This window comes from Clarias gariepinus, chromosome 12 (genome assembly GCF_024256425.1).
Source record: "Clarias gariepinus isolate MV-2021 ecotype Netherlands chromosome 12, CGAR_prim_01v2, whole genome shotgun sequence".
NCBI lineage: Eukaryota > Metazoa > Chordata > Actinopteri > Siluriformes > Clariidae > Clarias > Clarias gariepinus.
This window is the reverse complement of record NC_071111.1, coordinates 13,150,787-13,172,804: the sequence shown is the minus strand read 5'-3', so window position 1 is coordinate 13,172,804 and position 22,018 is coordinate 13,150,787. Positions and strand designations below refer to the sequence as shown.

The window sequence follows — 22,018 nt, the reverse complement described above, 5'->3', positions numbered from 1 at the left end:
TTTCTTCGAAGATGATGGTTCACCACTATCCATTAATGTTTTACTCATGCTTTACAGGTCTTACCCAATTGTTAGTAGTTTCAGCAGTCTCCTTAGTTGTTTTCATTTCTTGATGCAGACCAGAAATTTAACATCTTTTCCACAACTGCATGATATGTGTTCTGACATGGTTGTTCAAGAAATGAGAAGCTACTTTATTCATCAGTTAAGGTTAAACAACCTGTTGCAGCTCAAACATATAAATCACTGCAATAATTATGCAATGGATGGCTCTTAACTTTTTATGTTATGTTAAAGCTAGTTTTTTTTTTTGTTTGTTTTTTTTCGGTTGGTGCTAAGTATATTATTTCAATTAAGTAAATTTCCAATCCAGGTGACAACACAAAATGTGCAAAAGAAGACAGAAAATTAGGCAAATCTTGTGGGTTTGAAACTTCAAGAGGTCTGGAGGTTTATGATTTTCAAATATTAAGAAAATGTCTAATGTATAATCTGATACCCAAGTTATTTGTCCCATTAGAGCGTTGTCCTGTTAATCTTCACCCTTGACTGTTTTGTAAATCTAAATGGTCATGAATGGAAAAGTAAGTAAGTAAGGTTTCCATTGAAAACATCTACAATTGTCTCTTTTTGAGTTGTCACTGAACTAAGAGGGGGTTTAATGATGTAATGGCAGCAATTGGGAAGTGAGAATTCTTGATATTACTTCTCTGTTTCTCTTGTTATGGTGCTGGGGATCTGCTAGCATATATGTGAAGTACTGATACAATTCTCTATACCCAGAGTTTATTGTATTGCTAAAGAAATGTTTCTTGTGGTCTTAAAGTATGGTATGCAATATGGGAAATTTTGAATATAGTTTAAACTTCACAATGGGGTCATTCCTGAATATATATATCCTGGAAATCAGCAAGTTTTGCTTATGAATGGGTACCTGTGATAAGGCTTAAGCTTAATGCCACTCAGATGCAAATGACAGTACTTCATGCTAAATGCATGACCCTCATTTAAAGGAAACAGGTTGGAGAAAATAGAAAGTGAACAATGTAAGACAGAAAAGAAGTACTCTGAACATATGTGGAAACCCCCTCCTCTATTGTCTACACAGAAAGTGAAGAGATGCATGATGGGGAAACCAATACGCTGATTCAACAAAATGGAAATCCCTTGAGGGATTATACCAGCTGGGTGGATGCCATGCCAAGTGTAGAATTAAAGGATCACAACACACTTAAGGTAACACCTAAAATATGCTAAATAAACATAACCAGGAAAAGACAGAAAGCAAACTGACCAAAAACATTCTCTTTCAGGAGTGAAGTAAGCATCATATCAGGGGCAGCATTAAGGTGGCAGTGAACCATTGCATCTCCAGGTCTTGTTTAGTCATTTGAATTATCCTCCCACATGGTATCATATTATAAACGACACTAGACAAGTGTGGGTGAATGAGATCATGCCAAACTTAATATATTAATATACTACACCCATGTCTTCACGTTCCTGTCTGGGGAGTATTTCAGCAAATAGGCCGATGAACAAATGAATACGTTTTTGGATTTCATTTTAGAAATATCATCTCAGAGGCAGCTTTTCCTGCCTAATCTAAATGTCAAGTCTAATAGTAGCCTAGACCATTGGCTACTATTATTTTACTATTATAATTGACAAATTGCTTTCTTTATAGTTAGACTTTATGTAGTGGACCACCAAAAAACAAGTTAGTTTCATATATAAACATGGTTTCTTTTACAAGACACAAAATATATGATACAAAAAATAACACTTAAAATGTTACCGAAAAAACACAATGCTGAAAGCCCTCTAACCTACAAACCTTCATATAACTGCAAATGCAATGTTACAGCTTTTCCTCTAGCAGTGTTTTTTGGCAGTAGAGACTAATTACAGAAAATGCCAAAGAAAACATCACTGCATAGTAAATTTAACAATGTGCATTTATTATCTGTTAATTTAGGGGATTTCTTCTGCAGTTCACAGTATCAGTTGTATCTATTTATTATCTATTTATTTATTATCTATCTATTTTCAACATATATTATGCTATATACTAGCTAGAACATATATTCACTTAAATTCAATTCGATTTTATTTGTATAGCGCTTTTAACAATTGACATTGTCGCAAAGCAGCTTTACACAATCAAAAGAACTATTTAAGTTGGAATGAGATGTGAACGTGTAAGAACCAAAATCATAAGACTGTCCCTGATAAGCAAGCCAGGGACGGCAAGGAAAAACTCCCTGAGATGGTATTAGGAAGAAACCATGAGAGGAACCAGACTCAACAGGGAACCCATCCTCATTTGGGTAAAACGAATAGCAGGGATTGATCTGCATCATACTGTCTGAGACTGGAAGTTCAGTTTAAAGGAGATGTGTTTAAGCTAAAATTGAGTCCAGTTCGTTATTGGAGGCTCGGGTAGAGGAAACTCCAGTCCTAAACTATCGAGTGACTGAAGTCATCAGCCGAGGACAGGACCGTCTTCGTGGAAAAGTGGAACCGTCACCACACGCAACCCAGGCAGACCACACGGAGCATCCATGCAACCAAATCTGCAACCAGAAGCAGGACACAAGGACGAGTCAGTCAGCTCTAGGGGGCAAAGGGGGTCTGGATTACTGGCAGCTCAGAAGCGACATGTATAGCTCGTCAGAGAGACAGTTAGAAGGAAAGAGAGAGGGAGCGAGAGAAGAGAAGAGAAAGAAAAGGAGAGAGCAGAAAAGAAGGAGAAATAGCAGTTAGGTATGTCACAGTCAAACAATGTGAATGTATATTTAGTGCAGAGTGCAAGCAGGGACTCTGGCAGGACTAACTATGACAGCATAACTAAAAGGGAGAGCCAGCAGGAAACACAGACATGAGGGGGAACTGAGATGTAATGCAACCAATCACTTCACCGTCAACAAACCTGAGTGATCAATTAGAGTGGGGAAGACAGCATCTAAGCATACCAGTTCACCATAATACTCTACGTCCAGTCCCCCAGATCTGCTCCTTTATCTAAGGCAAATCTATTAACAAAAATGCTTAGCCAAATAATGAGCCATACAATGAAGCTGTGGGAAAGAGTAGTGGAAGCTAGGTTAAGGGCAGAGGTGAGCATTTGTGAGCAGCAATATGGTTTTATGCCTAGAAAGAGTACATCAGATGCAGTATTTGCTTTGAGGATGCTGGCGGAGAAGTACAGAGAAGGTAACAGGGAGTTGCATTGTGTCTTTTTAGATTTAGAGAAAGCATATGACAGGGTGCCAAGAGAGGAGCTGTGGTATTGTATGAGAAGGTCTGGAGTGGCAGAGAAGTATGTTAGAGTAGTGCAGGACATGTATGAGAGCTGTAGGACAGCGGTAAGATGTGCTGTAGGTGTGACAGAAGAGTTCAAGGTGGAGGTGGGTCTGCATCAAGGATCGGCTCTAAGCCCCTTTTTGTTTGCTCTGGTGATGGACAGGATGACAGATGAGGTAAGACAGGAGTCCCCATGGACTATGATGTTTGCAGATGACATTGTGCTCTGTAGCGAGAGCAGGGAACAGGTGGAGGAAAATTTGGAGAGGTGGAGGTATGCTCTGGAAAGCAGAGGAATGAAGGTTAGCCGCAGCAAGACGGAATACATGTGTGTGAATGAGAAGGACCCAGGAGGATCGGTGAGGCTACAGGGAGCAGAGATAAAGAAGGTGCAGGATTTTAAGTACTTAGGGTCAACGGTCCAGAGCAACGGAGAGTGTTCAAAGGAGGTGAAGAGGCGGGTACAGGCAGGTTGGAATGGGTGGAGAAAAGTGTCAGGTGTGTTGTGCGATAAAAGAGTATCAGCGAGAATGAAAGGAAAGGTGTACAGGACAGTGGTGAGACCAGCAATGCTCTACGGCTTAGAGACAGTGGCACTGAAGAAAAGACAGGAGGCAGAGTTGGAGGTAGCAGAGCTGAAGATGTTGAGGTTCTCCTTGGGAGTGACAAGGATGGATAGGATTAAGAATGAGTTTATCAGAGGGACAACCCACGTTAGATGTTTTGGAGATAAAGTCAGAGAGGCCAGATTGAGATGGTTTGGACATGTTCAGAGGAGAGATTGTGAATATATCGGTAGAAGGATGCTGAGGTTGAAACTGCCAGGCAGGAGGTCTAGAGGAAGACCAAAGAGGAGATTTATGGATGCAGTGAGAGAGGACATGAAGTTAGTTGGTGTGAGAGAAGAGGATGCAGAGGATAGGGTTAGATGGAGGCAAATGATTCGCTGTGGCGACCCCTGAAAGGGAACAGCCGAAAGACAAAGAAAAAGAAGAAGAAGCTTAGCCAAATAAATAGGTTTTTAGCCTAGACTTAAACATTGTGACTGTGTCTAAGACTATTCCATAACCTGCTGTTTTCATAATACGCGATACTGACAAGCAGCCTGCATCCTTTGATCAAAGTAGGCGTGGCAGATCGTAAGACACAAGCAATTTACTCAGATACTGTGGCCCAGGACCATTTAATGCTTTATACGTCAAGAGTAGTACAATGGTACCTTGAAATATGAGCATAATTCATTTCGGAATTGGGCTTATATTCCAAAACACTCATAAACCAAATTGAATTTTCCCTTTAAGAAATAATGGAAACTCAAATTATTCGTTCCACAGCCCAAAAAAATGAATACATAAAAATAATAACCATAAAATATAAAGTGAAAATAAAAAAATTAACCTGCACTTTACTTAAAAAAAAAGTAAAAATAAATCCTGACAGATAAGTGTTTCTGTCTGTGTGTGTGTGTGTGTGTGTGTGTATGTGAATCTAAAATAAGCTCCCCTTACCCAGCAGAGGAGACGATTATACACAATTCCGCAGCACAAGAGAGAGAAAAACCATTGGCTCAGTTGTGATCACGTGACGCGTCAAAACAAGAAGCCCAAGACTTGTTCGTTTTCCAAGTCAGAATTTATTAAAAATCTTTGCTCGTCTTGCGGAACACTCGCAAACCATGTTACTGGAGGTTTTACTGTATTTTAAAATCAATGCAAAGTTTCACAGGGAGCCACTGCAGTGTGGATAAGATAGGGGTGATGTGCTCAAATCTTCTGGTTCTAGTGAGGGCTCTCGCTGCTGCATTCTGGACAAACTGAAGCTTGTTTATGAACAACCAGACAGTAAGGCGTTACAATAGTCCAACCTAGAGGTGATTTTTTCTGTCATTTAGTGACAATATATTTCTTATCTTGGCAATATTTCTGAGGTGAAAAAATGCTATCCTGGTAATATTATCTACATGTGCTTCAAATGAAAGGCTTGGATCTATAATCACACAGAGGTCTTTCACTGTTGCAACAAAAAGGCCTGTTGTAACAGAAAGGCCATTTATTGTTACAGTTTGATCAGAAAGATTGCTTCTAGCTGCTTGTGGTCCTTTGACTAGAACTTTTGTCTTATCAGGATTAAGCAGAAGGACTGCACATATTGCTCAACTTTAGCAAGCTGTTTTTTCTCATCTGTTTGTGCTGACAAGTATACCTGTGTGTCATCAGCATAACAATAAAAACTAATACCATGCTTACGAATTATGTTGCCCAGAGGAAGCATGTAAAGAGAAAAAAGCAGTGGGCTTAAAACTGAACCCTGTGAAACACCAAACTTCACTTTAAAACATTCACTATTTAAATCTACAAGCTGATAACGATCAGTCAAATAGGATCTGAGCCATGAGAGGGCCGTTCCCTTAATTCCTACTACATTTTCTAATCTGTAAAGAAGAATACTATGATCAATAGTGTCAAAAGCTGCACTGAGGTCAAATAACACAAGTATAGTGATGCAATCCGGATCAGAGGAGGTCATTTACTACTTTAACTTGTGCTGTGATGAGGCCTAAATCCTGACTAATACAGTTTGTTTATGCCATTCCTATGTAGATATGAACATAGTTGCTGTGCTCTTATCTTTTCCAGAATTCTAGAGATAAAGGGGAGGTTTAATATCAGCCTGTAATTGGACAGCTGACAAGGGTCAAGGTCAGGTTTCTTAATTAGCGGTTTAATAACTGCTATTTTAAAGGATTATTTGGGAAACATAACATACCAAATGCTAAGTGAAAAGTTAATTATTTTCAACAGGGGTTCTGTTATTGCTGGTACTATCTCCTTGAGAAAATGTGTTGGTATAAGATCTAATACACAGGTTGACGATTTTGAAGAAAAGATAAGTAAAATTAGTTCACGCTCTTCAAGGGGAGTAAAGTATCTAGGTTCTAATGTGGTGTGGTTAGTTTATCATCTGTATAACCTAAATTGTCTGGTTTCAAAGTCTGAATTTTTGCCTAATATTTATGGTTTTGTTATTGAAAAAGTTCATGAAGTCCTCACTACTGTATGTTGTTGTTGTGAAGATTTCTGCAGTGGTCTAGTTTCTAGTTAATTTAGCTACAGTATTAAATAAAAATCAGGAATGATTTTTGTTATTTTTAATAGGAGAGAAGAGATACAATGATCAAGCATTACTAAGAGCTTTTTTATAGTTCAGGATGCTCTCCTTTCATGCTATTTGGAATGCAGTACTAGCAATTTAGTTTGACGACATTTGCGGTCTAATTTCTGAGCGGTTTTTAAAGTGTGTGTGTGGTCATTATACCAGGGAGCGAGTTTCTTATCTTTAATCATTTTCCTTTTAACTGGAGCTACATTATCTAAGGAATAACAGAAAGTTGACTCTAAATATTCAGACACCTGATCGAGTTCTATGGAGTTTTGATGTGAATGTACGTTTAATGTGGTAGCGTGGCGCTGTGCGTACATTATTACTATGACACACTTTAAATGAGACAAGACAGTGATCTGAGATAGCTTCAGACTGTGGAAGTGTGGTTATATTTTTAATACTTAATCCAAAGGATAATATTAAATGTAAAGCGTGACCTGCTTTATGAGTGGGTCCTACCACACACTGATTTACTCCTACTGAGTCCAGTATGGAGATAAATGCTGTTCTCAAAGGGTCTTCTGCATTCTCAAAATGAATATTAAGGTCTCCAGCCCTGGAGGTCTGTAAATGATAATTAGTGGGATCGACTGAGCTGACTTCATATTTGTAGCTACACTTTTTATGTTACTATAGAGAACTTCAAATGCATTAAATTTGAGTCCGTGTTTTTGTACGATAGACATTTCATATCATTTAACAATCCAGGTTTCTCTTAAAGAAAGTATATCAAACTCCTGGTCTCTGATAGTTTCTTTAACAACAACTGCTTAAGTTGCAAGAGATGTAATATTTAACAGTCCTAGCTTCAGATCATAGGTGTGCCGGCTGTGTATTCAGTGTGTTTTTAATTTTTTGTCTCTATATTAATTAAATTACTAAAACAAACTTTCTGAGTCTTTCTACATTTTTGCTTAGCTCGGGGAACAGACACAGTCTCAATATAGTGAACCCTGTGTGATGACTCCATGCAGCTAGCAGACGGTTGGTTTAGCCTGTCTGTCTGCTCCCTGGCCTGGGCTCTGGATTGTCACTGATTAACTAGGCCTCTGCTGACACTATGAGCTATATTACAAAAAATTAAAGCAGCACCTTCCAGAGTGGGATGGACACCGTCTCGCCCCAAACAGGCCAGCTTTGCCCTCAAAGGTCTTCCAATTGTCTGTGAAGCCCACATTATTTTCGGAGCACCACCTGGACATCCAGCGGTTTAGCGACCATAACCTGCTGTAAGCTATGTCGGCACGTCGCATTGGGATGGGACCAGAGCATACTACTTCATCGGACATCGCCTTTGCTAATTTAAACACCTCTGACTGACGAAGGCATATATCGTTCGCTCCAGCATGTATCACGAAATATATCCAAAAGTATGTGGACACCTGTCCATCATTGCTCCTTTAAGAAGAGTTTAAGGGAAGATGTTTATTAATAGTAAAGTTCATTATTTGATTATCAAGTAATAATGTCGCCATGGGGTGTGTGTGTGTGTGTGTGGGGGGGGGGGGGTGATTCCGGTTCATCCAAAAGGTGTTCACTGTGACAGCTCTGAGCAGGCCAATCAAGTTCTTCCAAATCAAACTTTATGGAATTTATGGCGTGCACAGAGGCATTGGCATGCTAAAACATGTTTGGGCCCCTTAGTTCCAGTGAAGGAAAATTTTAAATTTAGAGTACACAAACACAAAGCCAACATGTTAGTGTGGTGTTCAACATTCGCAAACTTTTGCCCATAAAGTGTATATTTGATATGGGCTGTTATCTGTCTAACATTCTGGACTGACTGATCAGAATTGAAAATTTATTATGGTGGCTTCAATATTCACAAAAAACTTAGAACAACTGTACCTTGTCCAATCTGCGTTGAATAGGCTACATAGATATATGCTTTAAAACTATCAAAAAATAGATTTATTAGATGACCCAACAATAAAATATTGATCAAATCTAATGTGACATATAAAAATGGTATTCATGTTTACAGTGTATTTTTTCTTTATTCTGGTTAGCATAGCTTTACCTAGACTGCTCTTGTTCTATAAGTAGAATCTAGGACATCCTGTGAAGACATGACCGCGATATGTGGGGTAACTTTTATGTTCACTCAAATAAATAAGATCTGCAATATCCTACTTTTATCTACTGCTACTCTGCCTCTTGGATATGAACAATCACTTTTGATCAAGAATCATGTTACAACCTGCATCCTGGTTTTCTCCTAAAGTTGCCACATGACTATTGTGGAAATCTCAACAGGAAGAGAAGTGCGGAAAAGGGCAAGAAAGAACAAAAAAAGGAGGAACACCTGATGTCACCAGGAAGAACTGCGGAGCTATAAAAAGAAAGTTGAAGAAAGTCGAAAGGGTTCTTCCGGGTTATCCATAGAAAGCAGCTGTCTTTTCATAAATAACCAAGAACAAAACAGTCAGTCTGGCTGTGGGCATGGCCAATGTACAGTATGCAGTTCTGCTCCTGATTTTGATAATGGCAGTGCTGGCATGTAATGGGACGCCAGAGAGAACCAGGTGTACTTCACAGTCACCATGTTTTGACCTACTAATTTTCGAGAGAATGGCGCAGCGTGTCAGCAATTATGTGGTGAGTATTACCTTAGATATTAGAAGGACAGGGTCTGGTTTGATCTCTTTTTTTTCTTCTTCTTCAAAGAAGGGAAAAGCGAGAAAGAGAGAGAAAGAGATTAATCTCATTGTGAACACTTTTCTAAACACATCACTTATATATATTGAAATTCTCTAGGCAGGGGCAGAAAGTGAGAACATTTTATTAAAGAGCAAAACTTTTGATAAAATTCGTCAAAAGGTAAGATAACTCCTCACCTCACAACTTTTTATTTCTACACTATTCTAGTTACTTCATGCAATTAACATTTCATTTTTACTTTCTCTTTAACAGAAGTACCTCCACAGTTGTGTCCTACAAAAAATTTTGGATTTCTATGAGAATGTCCTACTAAGTGACCAATATATTCAAAACTATGATCTTGATCTCATTTCCACCTTGGACATAGTGAGAAACTGCACTTATAAAGTAAGAACTAATCACAATATTATCTTATTGTACGTAGTTCTAAACTGTCAGCTTGTTGAGGAATAGTAAACTCAACATATAAAGAGTAAAGGTAGGTGCACTGTTTGCATTAAAAGCTGAATTAAAGTTAGATCTAAGCCAGTTTAGGCTTTGTTTTGTTGTTTCAGGTCAAGAGATGTGGGCTGTTGTATCAAATGGCTAACAAGCGACCAGATTTAGAGGTAATCTCAATTTCAAGGAATATGTTATTCTGAAGAGCCAATATACTGTATACACATATACATTGCATTATGTGATCTAGATCGCCGAAGAGGAGATGAGTGCACAAGAGGTGGCCATCTTTCAGCTGCAAAAACTTAACTATGCCAGTGAAAAAGTAAGTATGACAATAGTCTTAATTGGTTTGTGAGCTGCCATTTTGTGTAGATGCCTTCCACTTCATTTCCATATTTATTCTACTATAGATTATTCACCCTCATTGTCTCTCCCCCCCAACCACAAACACAGTTAAATGAAACAACGATCCTAAAGACAGCTATGGATGAACTAAAGGCTCTTCATCACTACCTCCCTGGAAGTGGCTTCCGAAAAGCAAATGATTAAAAATTGACTCCATAACTAGACATAGCATGCTTCTATATTGGAAAGAATGTTTTTAATATATGTAATACAAAGTTCTATTAATATAATAAACAAAAAAAAGGTTTTAAAATGTGCCTTTACATATATTTATCTCTACTTAAGTACAATACTTTTCACCGGTTTTTGTATGCTTTTCAATAAAATCTCTTAGAAAATTGTTTCACGGGTAAATTTTTTTTTAAAAGCGCATAATACTTAAAAAGCCTGAAGAGATGATACTTCAATTTAAATGCAGTTCAATTTTAGCCATGACATGAAAATGACAGTAAAATTGTGTAAAGAACATCTATTTGAGGGAATAAATACTCAACTAAGTGAATGTCAACATTGCTTGTGTCATGGTGTCACCACAAGTGTTGATTGTATCTTTAGATATTATTGTACTGACTCATGTGTGAACACAAGCTGCTTTTTGAACAATATTTTTAGAAAATTGCTCTGTTCTGAAAAAAAAAAAGTCTATTCTTGAGTGCATAGTTATTTTTACATTGTGTTCTAGTTCTCTATTGGCTGACTGGGGAAAGGCAGATGCCATATCCATGGCAAGTACAGCATTCTAAATGAGGTCAAACTCCTAAAAGAAACTCAGAACCTTTTAATTCCCATAGGGGGCGCTACATACCAGCCTCAACAGCAATTTGTTGGTGTTTCAGGTCGTTCAGACCAAAAAGCAACATGAGTTAAATGTTGCAGTATTTAAACAGTCGCCATTTGGTAATGTGAAATTAGATTAATTAACATTTAACAGGCTATTGCCTTTGTGTGCCTTATGCTTTTAAATAAAAATAAATAAACAGAAGCCTTTTTTAAAAATGTTTCCAAAACAATGGGAATTTAAACTAGAGTACATCCTCATGATATCATCCCCTGATTTAACTTACTCCAGCTTCAGATGCACTTTGTGCAAGTATGGTTAAAAAAAGAACGTCCATTCGACAGGAAGTCCTGTTTCTCAAGAAACCTTGTGAACTACTTGGAAAATTATAACCTTTACACTGATTATTATTGAAGTGTGCTGAAGATACCTTTTATTCTTAGACACATTTCTTCAATTCATACTCGTGAAATTAAATAAAATTTCCACTCTTAAGTCGGCATACGGTGTCTTTTTTTTGCCTTGTCTGCTCTGAGATAAGTGAGAAACCCCCACCTCCTGTCACTTCTGGTAAGCAGACAGCTGATGAGGCTTACGATAAGCAGCGCACAGTGTAGACCACAGACCCAACCCTCTTCAAAGCTGCTGCACAGAAACAGACAGCAAGTGACCATGCATGCCACTGCAAAGTCTCTGCATTCTAATAATGACATAATGGGTTTAATACTTCATGACAGTGCAAAGTACAAACAAACAATTAAATAAACATGAGGAAAAATTGTAGCAAAAGCAAGACAAGATCAATATATGTGAGGGGTGCTGTAGTCAAACTGGGACTTTTGAGCAGAATAATAGAACAGAGGTATGAGAGTAAAAACTACCGTTATTTCTCTATATAATCCCATGTCTAATGCATCTATCCCAGTTTTTCACTAATGCTTGGATACAATCAAGGTAGAAAGATTTCTCAGTACACTGGACTCATGGTCGGACTGCCATGAGTGCCAATGAATGGAAATTTCGTTTGCTGAATGTTAACGGGAAAGACTGAAGTGGGCTCTAAACCACCTTGGCTGGATCGTCACTGACAGACATATGGTCTTCTTTAAAATATTCAGATGTTTTACTGCAGGTCTGCAGAAGTCTCATCGCCATACTGCACCTGTAATTTGTTTCATGCCTTCATGAGAAATTTAATCACAAGTCCTGGTTTTGACTTGAACACCATTTTATATATATATATATATATATATATATATATATATATATATATATATATATATATATATATATATATATAGTGGAACCTTGGATTACAAAAATTATTAGTTCCGGAAGTAAGCTTGTATTCCAAAACACTCATAAACCAAATCAAAAAATTTCCATAAGAAATAATGGAAACTCAAATTATTCATTCTGCAGCCAAAAAAATAAATACATAAAAAAATAAACACAAAATATTAAGTTAAAATGAAACAAATTAACCTGCATTTACCTTAAAAAAAAGTAATAATAAATCCCGACAGATAAGTGTTTGTTTGTGCACGCAGGTGCTGTGTTGTGTGTGAATCCAAAGTAAGCTCCCCTTTCCCCCTTCTCGTCTTACACAGTTACCCTTCCTCCTCTCTTTTTACACACGCGCCCGCACACAACGGAAACACTGTTTTATCGGAAAAATAAACAAGAAATTTCTCTAATGACACTCGATTGAGTTACACACTAACGGAAAACTGCTGTAAAGTAAAAATAAAAACTAACCTGCACTTTACCTTTACAAAGAATCGCGACAAAGCAGTGTTTTTGGGTAGAACAGAGAGAAAGAGTGTGTGTGTGTGAAGGCGAAAGTAGGAGGGGTCTGTGTGTGCGTGTTGCATGGTGTCCAATGACACAACGAGCAGACCGAGTCTTGAGCAGAGAGAGAAAATTGATCTTTAACCTCTCTAATGAGCCTTGCTTTTGTTTTACATGCACGCTGTACACACACGCATACAGACACAAAATAAAATGTCTTTTATGCACAAACACGGTGTCACAGTGTTATAGTAAACAGTACACGCATGCACGGATGTTGATTATACCAATAAGAGACGTGCACTATGACCCAGCAGGGAAGACGATTACCCACAATTCCGCAGCACGAGGGAGAAAAACCACTGGCTCAGTTGTGTTCACATGACGCTCAGCGTCAAAACAAGAATCGCATGCATGAAACATGATACTCAGTACTTGTAAACCAAGACTTGTTCGTTTTCCAAGTCAAAAACACTCGCAAACCACGTTACTCGCAATCTGGGGTTTCACTGTGTATATATAAAAATGGTGTTCAAGTCAAACCAGGACTTGTGATGAAATTTCTCATGAAGGCATGTAACCAATTGCTATTTACAGGTGCAGTGTATATATATATATATATATATATATATATATATATATATATATATACACACACACACACACACAGTCAGGACTCAGGCAGGTGTATTTCATGCATTTCTTTAAATAGAAGACTAGAAGACAATAGGAGAATAATGTCATCCTTCTCTTGGGAAAAACATACTGTAACATTTTATGCTCATACTTAAAAAAAAACCCTAACACAATGAAGTGCAGGTATGTGTGTATGGACTCAGCAGTTTCGATTTCACTCAAATCCTTTCCTATACACAAAATGTGGTCACGAGCAGTTGGCCCAACAGACATTCAGCTCTCGGCAACCATCCAGATCCATAAATAATGAAAGGAAGAAGTTAGGAACCCTTGTTGAGCTTGTCATACTCATGTCACACTTGCCTACATTCTTACCACAAACGACCTTTTAAAGCAAAATTTAACTGCTCATAACAAACAATACATAACCAGACAAAGTTTCGGGACTGATTCTGAAAGATGCACAAGGTGCAATAATGTGTGGGTTAAAACCTTGATTGCTGCTGGCCTCATAACCTAATTTTGCATCTAAATAGTTTGCCACTTGCTATGTGTTTTGGAATCAAACACATGCCAACTCTGTCAGCGCAGTACAGTGCTGCACTTTTACTATTATATTCAATACTATTGTATTCGTTTTTCTTTTTTTTCTTTCTTTTTTGCACTTACTACATTTGGTTTGTACTACATCACCATTGAATTCTCTATTGTGATTAGTCAGCAGGTGATGTAACCAATGACACCAATGTCATCTGTAGTTCAAAGCACATGGTTATATTATTGCATTTATTTTAACATAGAATCAACTTTACACTAAGGACAAATGCATAAATTTTAACGCATTTTCGGATAGCAAACTCCTCATGACACAAGGCTTTGTAGTTTGTTGGTAACATAAGATGTTTTTATATCTGTAAATAGTTACCCCAATACCAATTTTAACCCAAAACGCAAAGCCATGTTACCTACATAAATCATGCCCACGCAAATGAAAGATATTTGTAAGTTCTATCTTTATAATCTAAAAGTCAGAGATTATTAGAAGCTATTATCATCTGCAAAATGCGAAACTACAACGCTAAAAGATAACAGTACAACTGTAAAATATGGAACATATGGAAGGCTTAACAAAGTAAAAGCACTGTCTTGTGCAGAGAACCTTTTGCAAAAAGTGAGTGGGAGTTCAAACAGTTTATATCGTGGATGAAGTTCGAGCTAGACTGCTGATATTGAAACGTGATGATAACAATCAGAAACCAATACTTCCCATATTAGAGATGGCTATCTAAAGACCATAGCATAGAAACAGGAACATGCAGTGACGATGATTCATTTTTTCATAGAAAGCAGAACAACTTAGGAGAGATTTCAGTGAGTATTATGAGCCTCATCAGTACTTGTTTTATTGTCTTGTGATGTTGGCATATACATACATTTCAATTATATTGTTGCAATTTTACTTTTGAACAGGCATTTTGCAGAAACCCATATCCAGACAGACTTATATAGGTGCTTTGAAGGATTCATTAGTAAATATTTTCTTACACTTGTTTCACTGGGTTACTAACTAGGGGTACCATTAGACAAACACTGTTGTGAAGGATCCACATAACAATGGTATGAAAAGTCGTATGAGGATATGACCTCATTATGAGATCAGGTATAGAGGGAGAACAGAGTGGGATCAAGTATTAAGCCTTGTGGTACACCAGTGGTTTGTCTGCATGGAGCAGATGTGAATCCTTACTGTGTTACCTCATAAGACTAATCTTTTAGATAGAAGGTAAATCATTGCCATGATTCCAAGGCTTGCAAGGATAGACAAGAGAATCTTGTGGTTTACCATGTCAAATGCTGCTGAGAGGTCCAGGAGGATAAGAGGTCCAACAGATGATAGTTTAGCCGATCTCGCAGCATGGAGTTTTTCAGTGATGAACAGAAGGGCAGACGGTGTGGAATGTGTCGCTTTGAATCCAGATTGAATATAATCATTGAGGTTGTTCTGTAAAAGATAAAGAGGCATTTGATTGTAAAAAGTGCATTTGAGAATTATACAGAAAAAAGAGGAAAGTCATTTTGAGCGATAGTTACTGATGTCTGCTGGATCCAGACAGGGTTTCTTAAGGATGGGGAGTAACGCTTGCCTTCTTTTTTTTGTGGAATTCTTTTTTTGGGGGATTTTAGGATTTTCTCCCTAATTTAGTTGTATGCAATTCCTCCCCTGATTGGTGTAGAGCCGTGATTAATGTGGGAGCACAAGTACCTCTCATCCCTCCACTCTGAGAGAGCTCAGCCAATCATCTCTCTCTAGACCTACAGCAGTGAGAGGTTACAGCTTCACCAGGGAATCGAACTCGCGATCTCTGGATGATAGGGCAAGCACTGCACCACTCGGAGGCCAACCCTTGCCTTCTTAAATGCAGCAGGAACATGACCGGATCATATGAAAAAGTTGTGATAATTGTGGTGTAGGGGAGAAAGTCTTGTGAGATGGTCTGGAGCATTTTGGAAGGGATTAGGTCTAATGAACAGGTGGTGGGATTGGAGGATGGGATGACGTGATGAATCGGGGAGAAGATAGAGGGCCCTGAAATTGGACTGTAGGGGTTGGGGAAGGAGCGATGAAAGATGGCAAAGTTGTCAGCCATCAGAGAGGATGGAGTGGGAGGAGCAATTTCTTTTTTTTTTTTTTTTACAAAATATGATCAGGTTGTTAACATGCTATTTACAACCAGCTTCTGATATACATTACTTTTCTGCAAGATACCACATTAGCCCAAGACATAAGAGCTGAAATATAGTTTATCATTTTCAGGTCACTTCCTGATCATAGAGTATATGCGTAAAACCTTGTGATTACTAAACATATTTGATAGTGTTTTGACTCTTGCCTTGCCTACTGTTCTTCATGACCCTGGCCAGGAAAAGTGACCTGGCTGACAACACATATGTCATCTACTTCTCTTGTAGATTTTCTCTTGAAAGTTACAGTACATGTCACAAATTCCGAAAAATCTATATTTAAAAAAAAATTAACAATTGTTATTAAAAGAAGGCAGAGGGTTAAAATATATAAAAATATTAGATCTTATCAAGAAATATCACTACATCATCAGATTAAATAAAATTAAATATAAAAATAGTTTAAATATAAAATATAATGCCATGTCAACTTGCGTTCATGGCCATTGCAAAAAGAAGAAAAAATCTCTTGCTCTGATACAAATTATCAGCTTGTTGACTTTGTGGAAATGTGTCAGTGGGCTTCAACTTGGATTTTTTGGGTCAGTGTCTGTTCTTCCCCGATCTGATTTGTGAAACTACTCAAACTGTTGCTTCAGGGTTGAATCAACTAAGTTTCCTTTCTTCCCTCCTATTCCCCTAAACACCATGATTTTTTTTTAACTCAAAGGTATGTCCTATAAAACTATAAACGGTGGACATCAGAATTATTTTTAGAATGTTATACAGTTTTAGATCATGATTCCAGACACCAGACAGATGTTCATTCCAAAAACACCATCAATGTTTTCATTTGAGGTTACTCAGAAAATCTGCAAATAAGGTCCGCTTATACAAAGATGCTAAGAAGAAAGTGTGCATCATACTTTGCAACAACGTTCCTGCAGAATCTTTAAATGCAACCTGTGACTAAATATAACTTATACTATCAGCATAAACTCTTAGCTTGCATTTGCATATGGAAAAGAGCAGAGGCTACAGGGTTTCCATATGCTGACATCTCATAACGACTCACTTCCTGTACATAGTTGTAGTGCACAATGTGTGGTTGCAAGTTTGTGGGGGCAAAACAATAACCATTCTTATCACATCTACCATAGGGGTTCTCTAATCGACTAACCCCAGCTCTATGGCTACTCATCTACAATATAGTGTCAGAGCTTAGAGTTATAATGTATATCGAAACTTTGACCAAGTTATAAAATGAATACAATTAATTAAGCGATAAAGCTTTCTTTTAGTTGGTGTGTATTTATGCACCATTTATATGTAATATAAGTAAAATGTACTGATATCATTATATTCTTCATAACCTGGATTATGACTGACCTTTCTACATGTTGCTGGGCTCTTGATGACTCATGTGCTCCATATACTACCCACTGCTAGACCAAGCAACTCTCTTTTTCTCTCTCCTCGCTCGCCCTCTCCCCTTTCTCTCGCTGACTCACTCTGTCTCTGCCTAGCTCTTTCTCACTCGCACTCACTCATGTCAGGCTCTTTCTCACTGTCTCTCTCTCTCTCTCTCTCTCTCTCACTCTTTCTCTCAGTTTTAACTACTGAATCATTATATATATATATATATATATATATATATATATATATATATATATATTTATTTATTTATTATTGTATTTTATACAGTTAACTGGTTAATTGATTGGTTGATTAAAATAAAATAACGTGCAAAATTTTATTGCGGGGTTTGCACATCAGGAAATTATTAAAATTATGGACTTTTATCATACAAATTCAATGTCTTTCACACATTTTCTACCCCAGTTTCTCAAACTCAAACACCCATTTTCTCTCTTGAAACATCTTTGTTTTTCTAACACACAATCGACCGAATTCATTCTCTCTTACTACTATATTATGGTAAAATGCCCATCATTTAGTAACAGTCTGGAAAGCATTATGCCTCTTAACACTAATGAAAGTACATTTTAGGGTCAAAAGATGAATCAAATAAAGTTGTATTAATCTTTGGGTTAGAGGTTATTCTCAGAAGTCTTGAGAGGGTGAACTTGCATATGTGGTTGCACATGCTCAGAGACATGGCGAGAGTTGGACTTTTCAAGTTTCAAAATAGCTCTTTCAGTTAATAAGGTTTTAACGCCATCCCTTTTTTGATCAGTGAAATAAGAGCATATAAAAAGAAAGTGATAACCTCATAACTTCAAGACACTCAAGTGTCTAGAGATGGTTAATATTTCAATTCCTAATCTTAAAACAGGAGGAAGATTGTTTAATTTTAACATTTTGCATTGATTTCTTGTAATTCCTAAATGAAAATTTTTGGTTTATGAAAGCACACATTCAATGAGTGCACTGGAGAACACTATCTCACTGCTTTGCCACTTTGGACCAAGAAACAAAAACGATGAACAAAAAGTTATCCACCTGTTTTATTCTTATGACCAAACAATTTAATCAATTTCCTCAGTAGGAAAGAAAGCATTTCCCCCACCCACCATCCCACCCCCAGTTTCATTTCACCACAACATGCCTTTACTTGCCAATTTAACACCCTTAAATGACACTCATAACACTTTTACACACAGTAGATCCGGTATTATATGACAAAACTAACACTATCGATGAATCAATAACTTTTAAATGTCTCAAGTTGGTTTATGTTTCCTTTTTTCCTCTAAAATGTATTTTAAAGTACACAGTTTTGTAGCATTCCACAACTGTACCAGAATAATGGACATTCTTAGTAAGCTAACAGGAATTATATGGTTATGCTAATGAGGCTAGTAACACTCATAGTCTGACATGATTATTGGAAACTATAACATTCAAACAGAAACTCAGAGAATAGCATTGATTGACTTTATTATGTACAAGGAGCGTCCACTCAAACCAGGATGTTTGATTGTGCAAAATAACAGAATAGTTATGAAAGTAAAAACTACCTTTAACTCTGTATATAATCCCCTGCTTCACTAGTGCAGTTAACCCAGCATTTCACTAGTGCTTGGATACCATCAAGGTAAAAAGTTTTCTTAGTACACAAGACCTATGATCGGATTACCTGCTTCACGTCTCAAATCCTGGCCTATGTGGAACTCTTTTAATGGCCCAAACATGTAGAAGTGGCTTAAAATGAGGTCGTGGGATTGTACTGGGATGTGGCAATAACTCCCAGCTTAGTTCCTAAATGTTCCTTAATGTGCAAGTGGTGTTCGTAAAAGATTGTGTGTACACTTACACAGACAGATGCGTCTCTTCCGCAAATTGGCGTCAGTTATCCATTAATTTACGAGGACCAGGTGATTAGGTTGGGATCGTCAGTCATGGATGTACGGCCTTCTTTACAACATGTGCACAGTTCAAAAGTCTCATCATCGTACCGTGCTTAAAGTCTTCCGTAAATATCAGTTGGTTTTATGCCTTCATTCATGAGAAATTTCATCACATGTCCTGGTTTGACTTACATGCCCCTCGTAAATGGGTCAGCCTTTACAGTACACATAGAACAAGAGATGTTGTGTATTGATGTTTTGCATGAAATGTATAATTAAATTTTTGGGACATCTGAAACTTGAAGAGCTAAGTGAGTTCCACTGGCAAGCACCATTTCTACAATACATGAAGATAAAGTCTGCCATCCGGTGGTGTGTTATTGTTTATGTCCAGAGAAAAATTTATCATAGTCACAGGTGCTCTTCACTGTGCAAGGAAATTCTATAAACATGTGAGTAACTTATCCTCTGTATTCTGACTTTTAATTTAAACAGGCTTGCATGTCTTATGCTAATAAGAGGTGTGGTGTATCTGTAGCAAAAAAAAAGATTTGATTAAGGGGAAAATTTGTATGAATTAATTTTTACCTTTTCATTTTCGATGTCTGTTTATTTTGATTTATTTGGCATAATATTTCGATATCTTAGGGAGCTCATGGCACATGTCAGGGGACGACACCCTGGATGGTGTGCCAACACATCCAAATACACAAGGATAATAAAGATAATAATAAGGGCAATTCGGAAAAAAAACATACAATATATGTTTTTTGTGCTGTGGGAAAATAAACTAGAGTACCCAGAGGAACCCATGATGCATGTGGAGAACATGCAAACTCTAAACCTTGCAGGTGTCATTAGAAGTGCTGCTTATGAACAGTCGAGGCTGGGCAACTACTTAGCGTCCCAGGCCAGTAGGGGGCTCCAGAGGGTTCACAAACTTCTTTAATGAATGCTGCTTGAAGAGGCCCACAGTAATGTTTGCCTATAGAGTCCCAACAGACTCTAGAATCACTTTTGGGTTTAAGGCAACAGTGCTGATTAATGAGACAATGTGCCTTTTAGAGAACTTTTATTCTTTTTATTCTCTGTAAATAAGAAATTTGACATGACTTACCAGTTGCCTGTAACTGACTTGCTTTTATAAAATTAAGTTCATTTAGTGTTTAGTGTCTCAAAAATCACCAATTAACAAACAGCACCTCAGATTAGAGCCGTTATGAAGGTTTTACAGAGGATAAGTAGGAGATACATCAATATCAACCGTTCAAAGTAGATTATTTTATATTTTGGACGCCTTCAGCAGTGTTGTACAATGTAGAAAGAAATATAAATCCGGAAAGACCACTAAATTAGAATGTCTGTCCAAACCTTTCACTGCTAATGTACACGCCATTGGGCTCTAACACTAAATAACCACAAGGTCTTCCTCTAGCGGGCATAAGAGAATTAGCAGCCCACACGATTACGTGTGACGTGATTTGTCTGTGCACGAAAAGGATTATACTGACACCTAGCGGCTGAAGTGTCGTGCAGTGTTAATATTCATGAAAATTCAATTCAGTTCGATTTTTTATTTTATTTTATTAATATGTACATGTATATGGAGGTCACAAAGTAGCTCTAAAGAAAAGACCAAAAATAGATTTAAGCCTGATGTGAGAGTGCCAAGAAAAAACACCACATGAAGAAGGAAACCTTGAAAGGAACCAGAGTCAAAATTTCCAAAGGTTTGATTGAGTATGATGCTCTTCAATGGCTTGTGTCCTGTCCTGGTTTTATTTCTGTCTTGTGACCAGTTCCAACACTATGTAGGAGCAAGGACCAAGGTTTTAAGATACAGGAAAGTCTTGAAGACAATGGGTTTTATTACATGGTTTCCATGTAACATGACAAGTTGCATTTTGCTCAAAAGAAAAAGACTGGGGCTGTCATAATATGGTGATTACTGGAACTACTTTGTTTCAGAGACATTTCAAAACATACTACACATGGATTACAGAATGACATTCTTTAATAAATGATTTTTATTTTATTCTAGCAAATTGTTGTTGTAGAAGGGGGATAAACGCTTCAGGATGTGCTGTTATAGCACATTGTTGATTATTTTCCTATGGCAGCACATCCTGTAGGTGGCACGGTGGCTTAGTGGTAAGCACTGTCACCTTGCACCTTCAGGGCCCGGTCTGATCACCTCCTCTCGGTCTGTTGGTTTCCTCCAGGTAATCTGGTTTTCTTACACAGACCAAAGACATGCAGATTTGGCTAGTTGGCCTTTGCCACAAATCCACAAATCATTATTTAGCAAATAATACCCTAGGAATGCTGTGTCTCAGAGATTAGGTCAGGGGTTCTGAGTGGTTTTATACAAGTTTTATACTTGGCTGATGTCACCAGATATTATTTGAGACATAATATGAAGTGAAATTGGAATTCTCAGTTGATAAAGATGCAAGTATTTTTCACATAGACAAAACATGATGCAGGGACCAGTGCAAGGTATAATTTTGAAAAAAAAAAAAAAAAAAAAAAAGCTCTTTAAAGCCTACAAAAGAAATTTCATTCTGCATCACATGTGAAGCAGGCTTTTGTTCTTGCTTACATACAACACTGACCTTTACTGGACAATCATTTTTGATTCTGTAGATCCCTAACCCTGTAAGAGGAAAAATACTGCTACAGTTATATCAAGCTTTAAGGCAGTATCTCTGCAAAATATTACTGCTGGAATTATGCACAAAGCAATGCACAGTGAATACTCAGTCAGCAGCAATTATCATACATTATAGAAGAACTCTCTATAACTCTGCACGCGTATAAAAATGCAACTACGTCTACTTTGTAT

The 22,018-nt window shown here is 37.5% G+C and overlaps 1 protein-coding gene and 1 long non-coding RNA gene across 3 annotated transcripts; one reads left to right on the top strand and one right to left on the bottom strand.

Annotated features, from left to right (window-relative positions):
* The first annotated feature begins 8,910 nt into the window (after window positions 1-8,910).
* Window positions 8,911-10,265, top strand: si:ch211-266a5.12 (uncharacterized protein LOC557488 homolog). 2 transcript variants are annotated; one of them, XM_053508539.1, is made up of 6 exons: window positions 8,911-9,066; window positions 9,226-9,288; window positions 9,382-9,516; window positions 9,684-9,737; window positions 9,818-9,892; window positions 10,024-10,265. In XM_053508539.1, the coding sequence occupies exons 1-6, from the start codon at window positions 8,911-8,913 to the stop codon at window positions 10,117-10,119; spliced, it is 579 nt and encodes a 192-aa protein (XP_053364514.1). In that variant the 3' UTR covers window positions 10,120-10,265. The 2 variants fall into 2 exon arrangements, with proteins under 2 accessions (XP_053364514.1, XP_053364515.1); XM_053508540.1 differs by having other exon boundaries at window positions 9,981-10,265.
* LOC128534212 (uncharacterized) lies at window positions 9,061-17,345 on the bottom strand. Its single transcript, XR_008361457.1, has 3 exons — window positions 17,252-17,345; window positions 15,024-15,182; window positions 9,061-9,127 (listed from the first exon to the last, which is right to left on the bottom strand). It is a non-coding gene; the product is annotated as an uncharacterized LOC128534212 (long non-coding RNA).
* Between the last annotated feature and the right edge of the window lie 4,673 nt (window positions 17,346-22,018).

Bases quoted from the DNA above. Each gene is read 5' to 3' on its own strand.
- si:ch211-266a5.12 (XM_053508539.1), top strand. From the start codon at position 8,911: ATGGCCAATGTACAGTATGCAGTTCTGCTCCTGATTTTGATAATGGCA. The intron at 9,067-9,225 runs GTGAGTATTACC...GAAATTCTCTAG, and splicing joins AGCGTGTCAGCAATTATGTG to GCAGGGGCAGAAAGTGAGAA. The intron at 9,517-9,683 runs GTAAGAACTAAT...TTGTTGTTTCAG, and splicing joins TGAGAAACTGCACTTATAAA to GTCAAGAGATGTGGGCTGTT.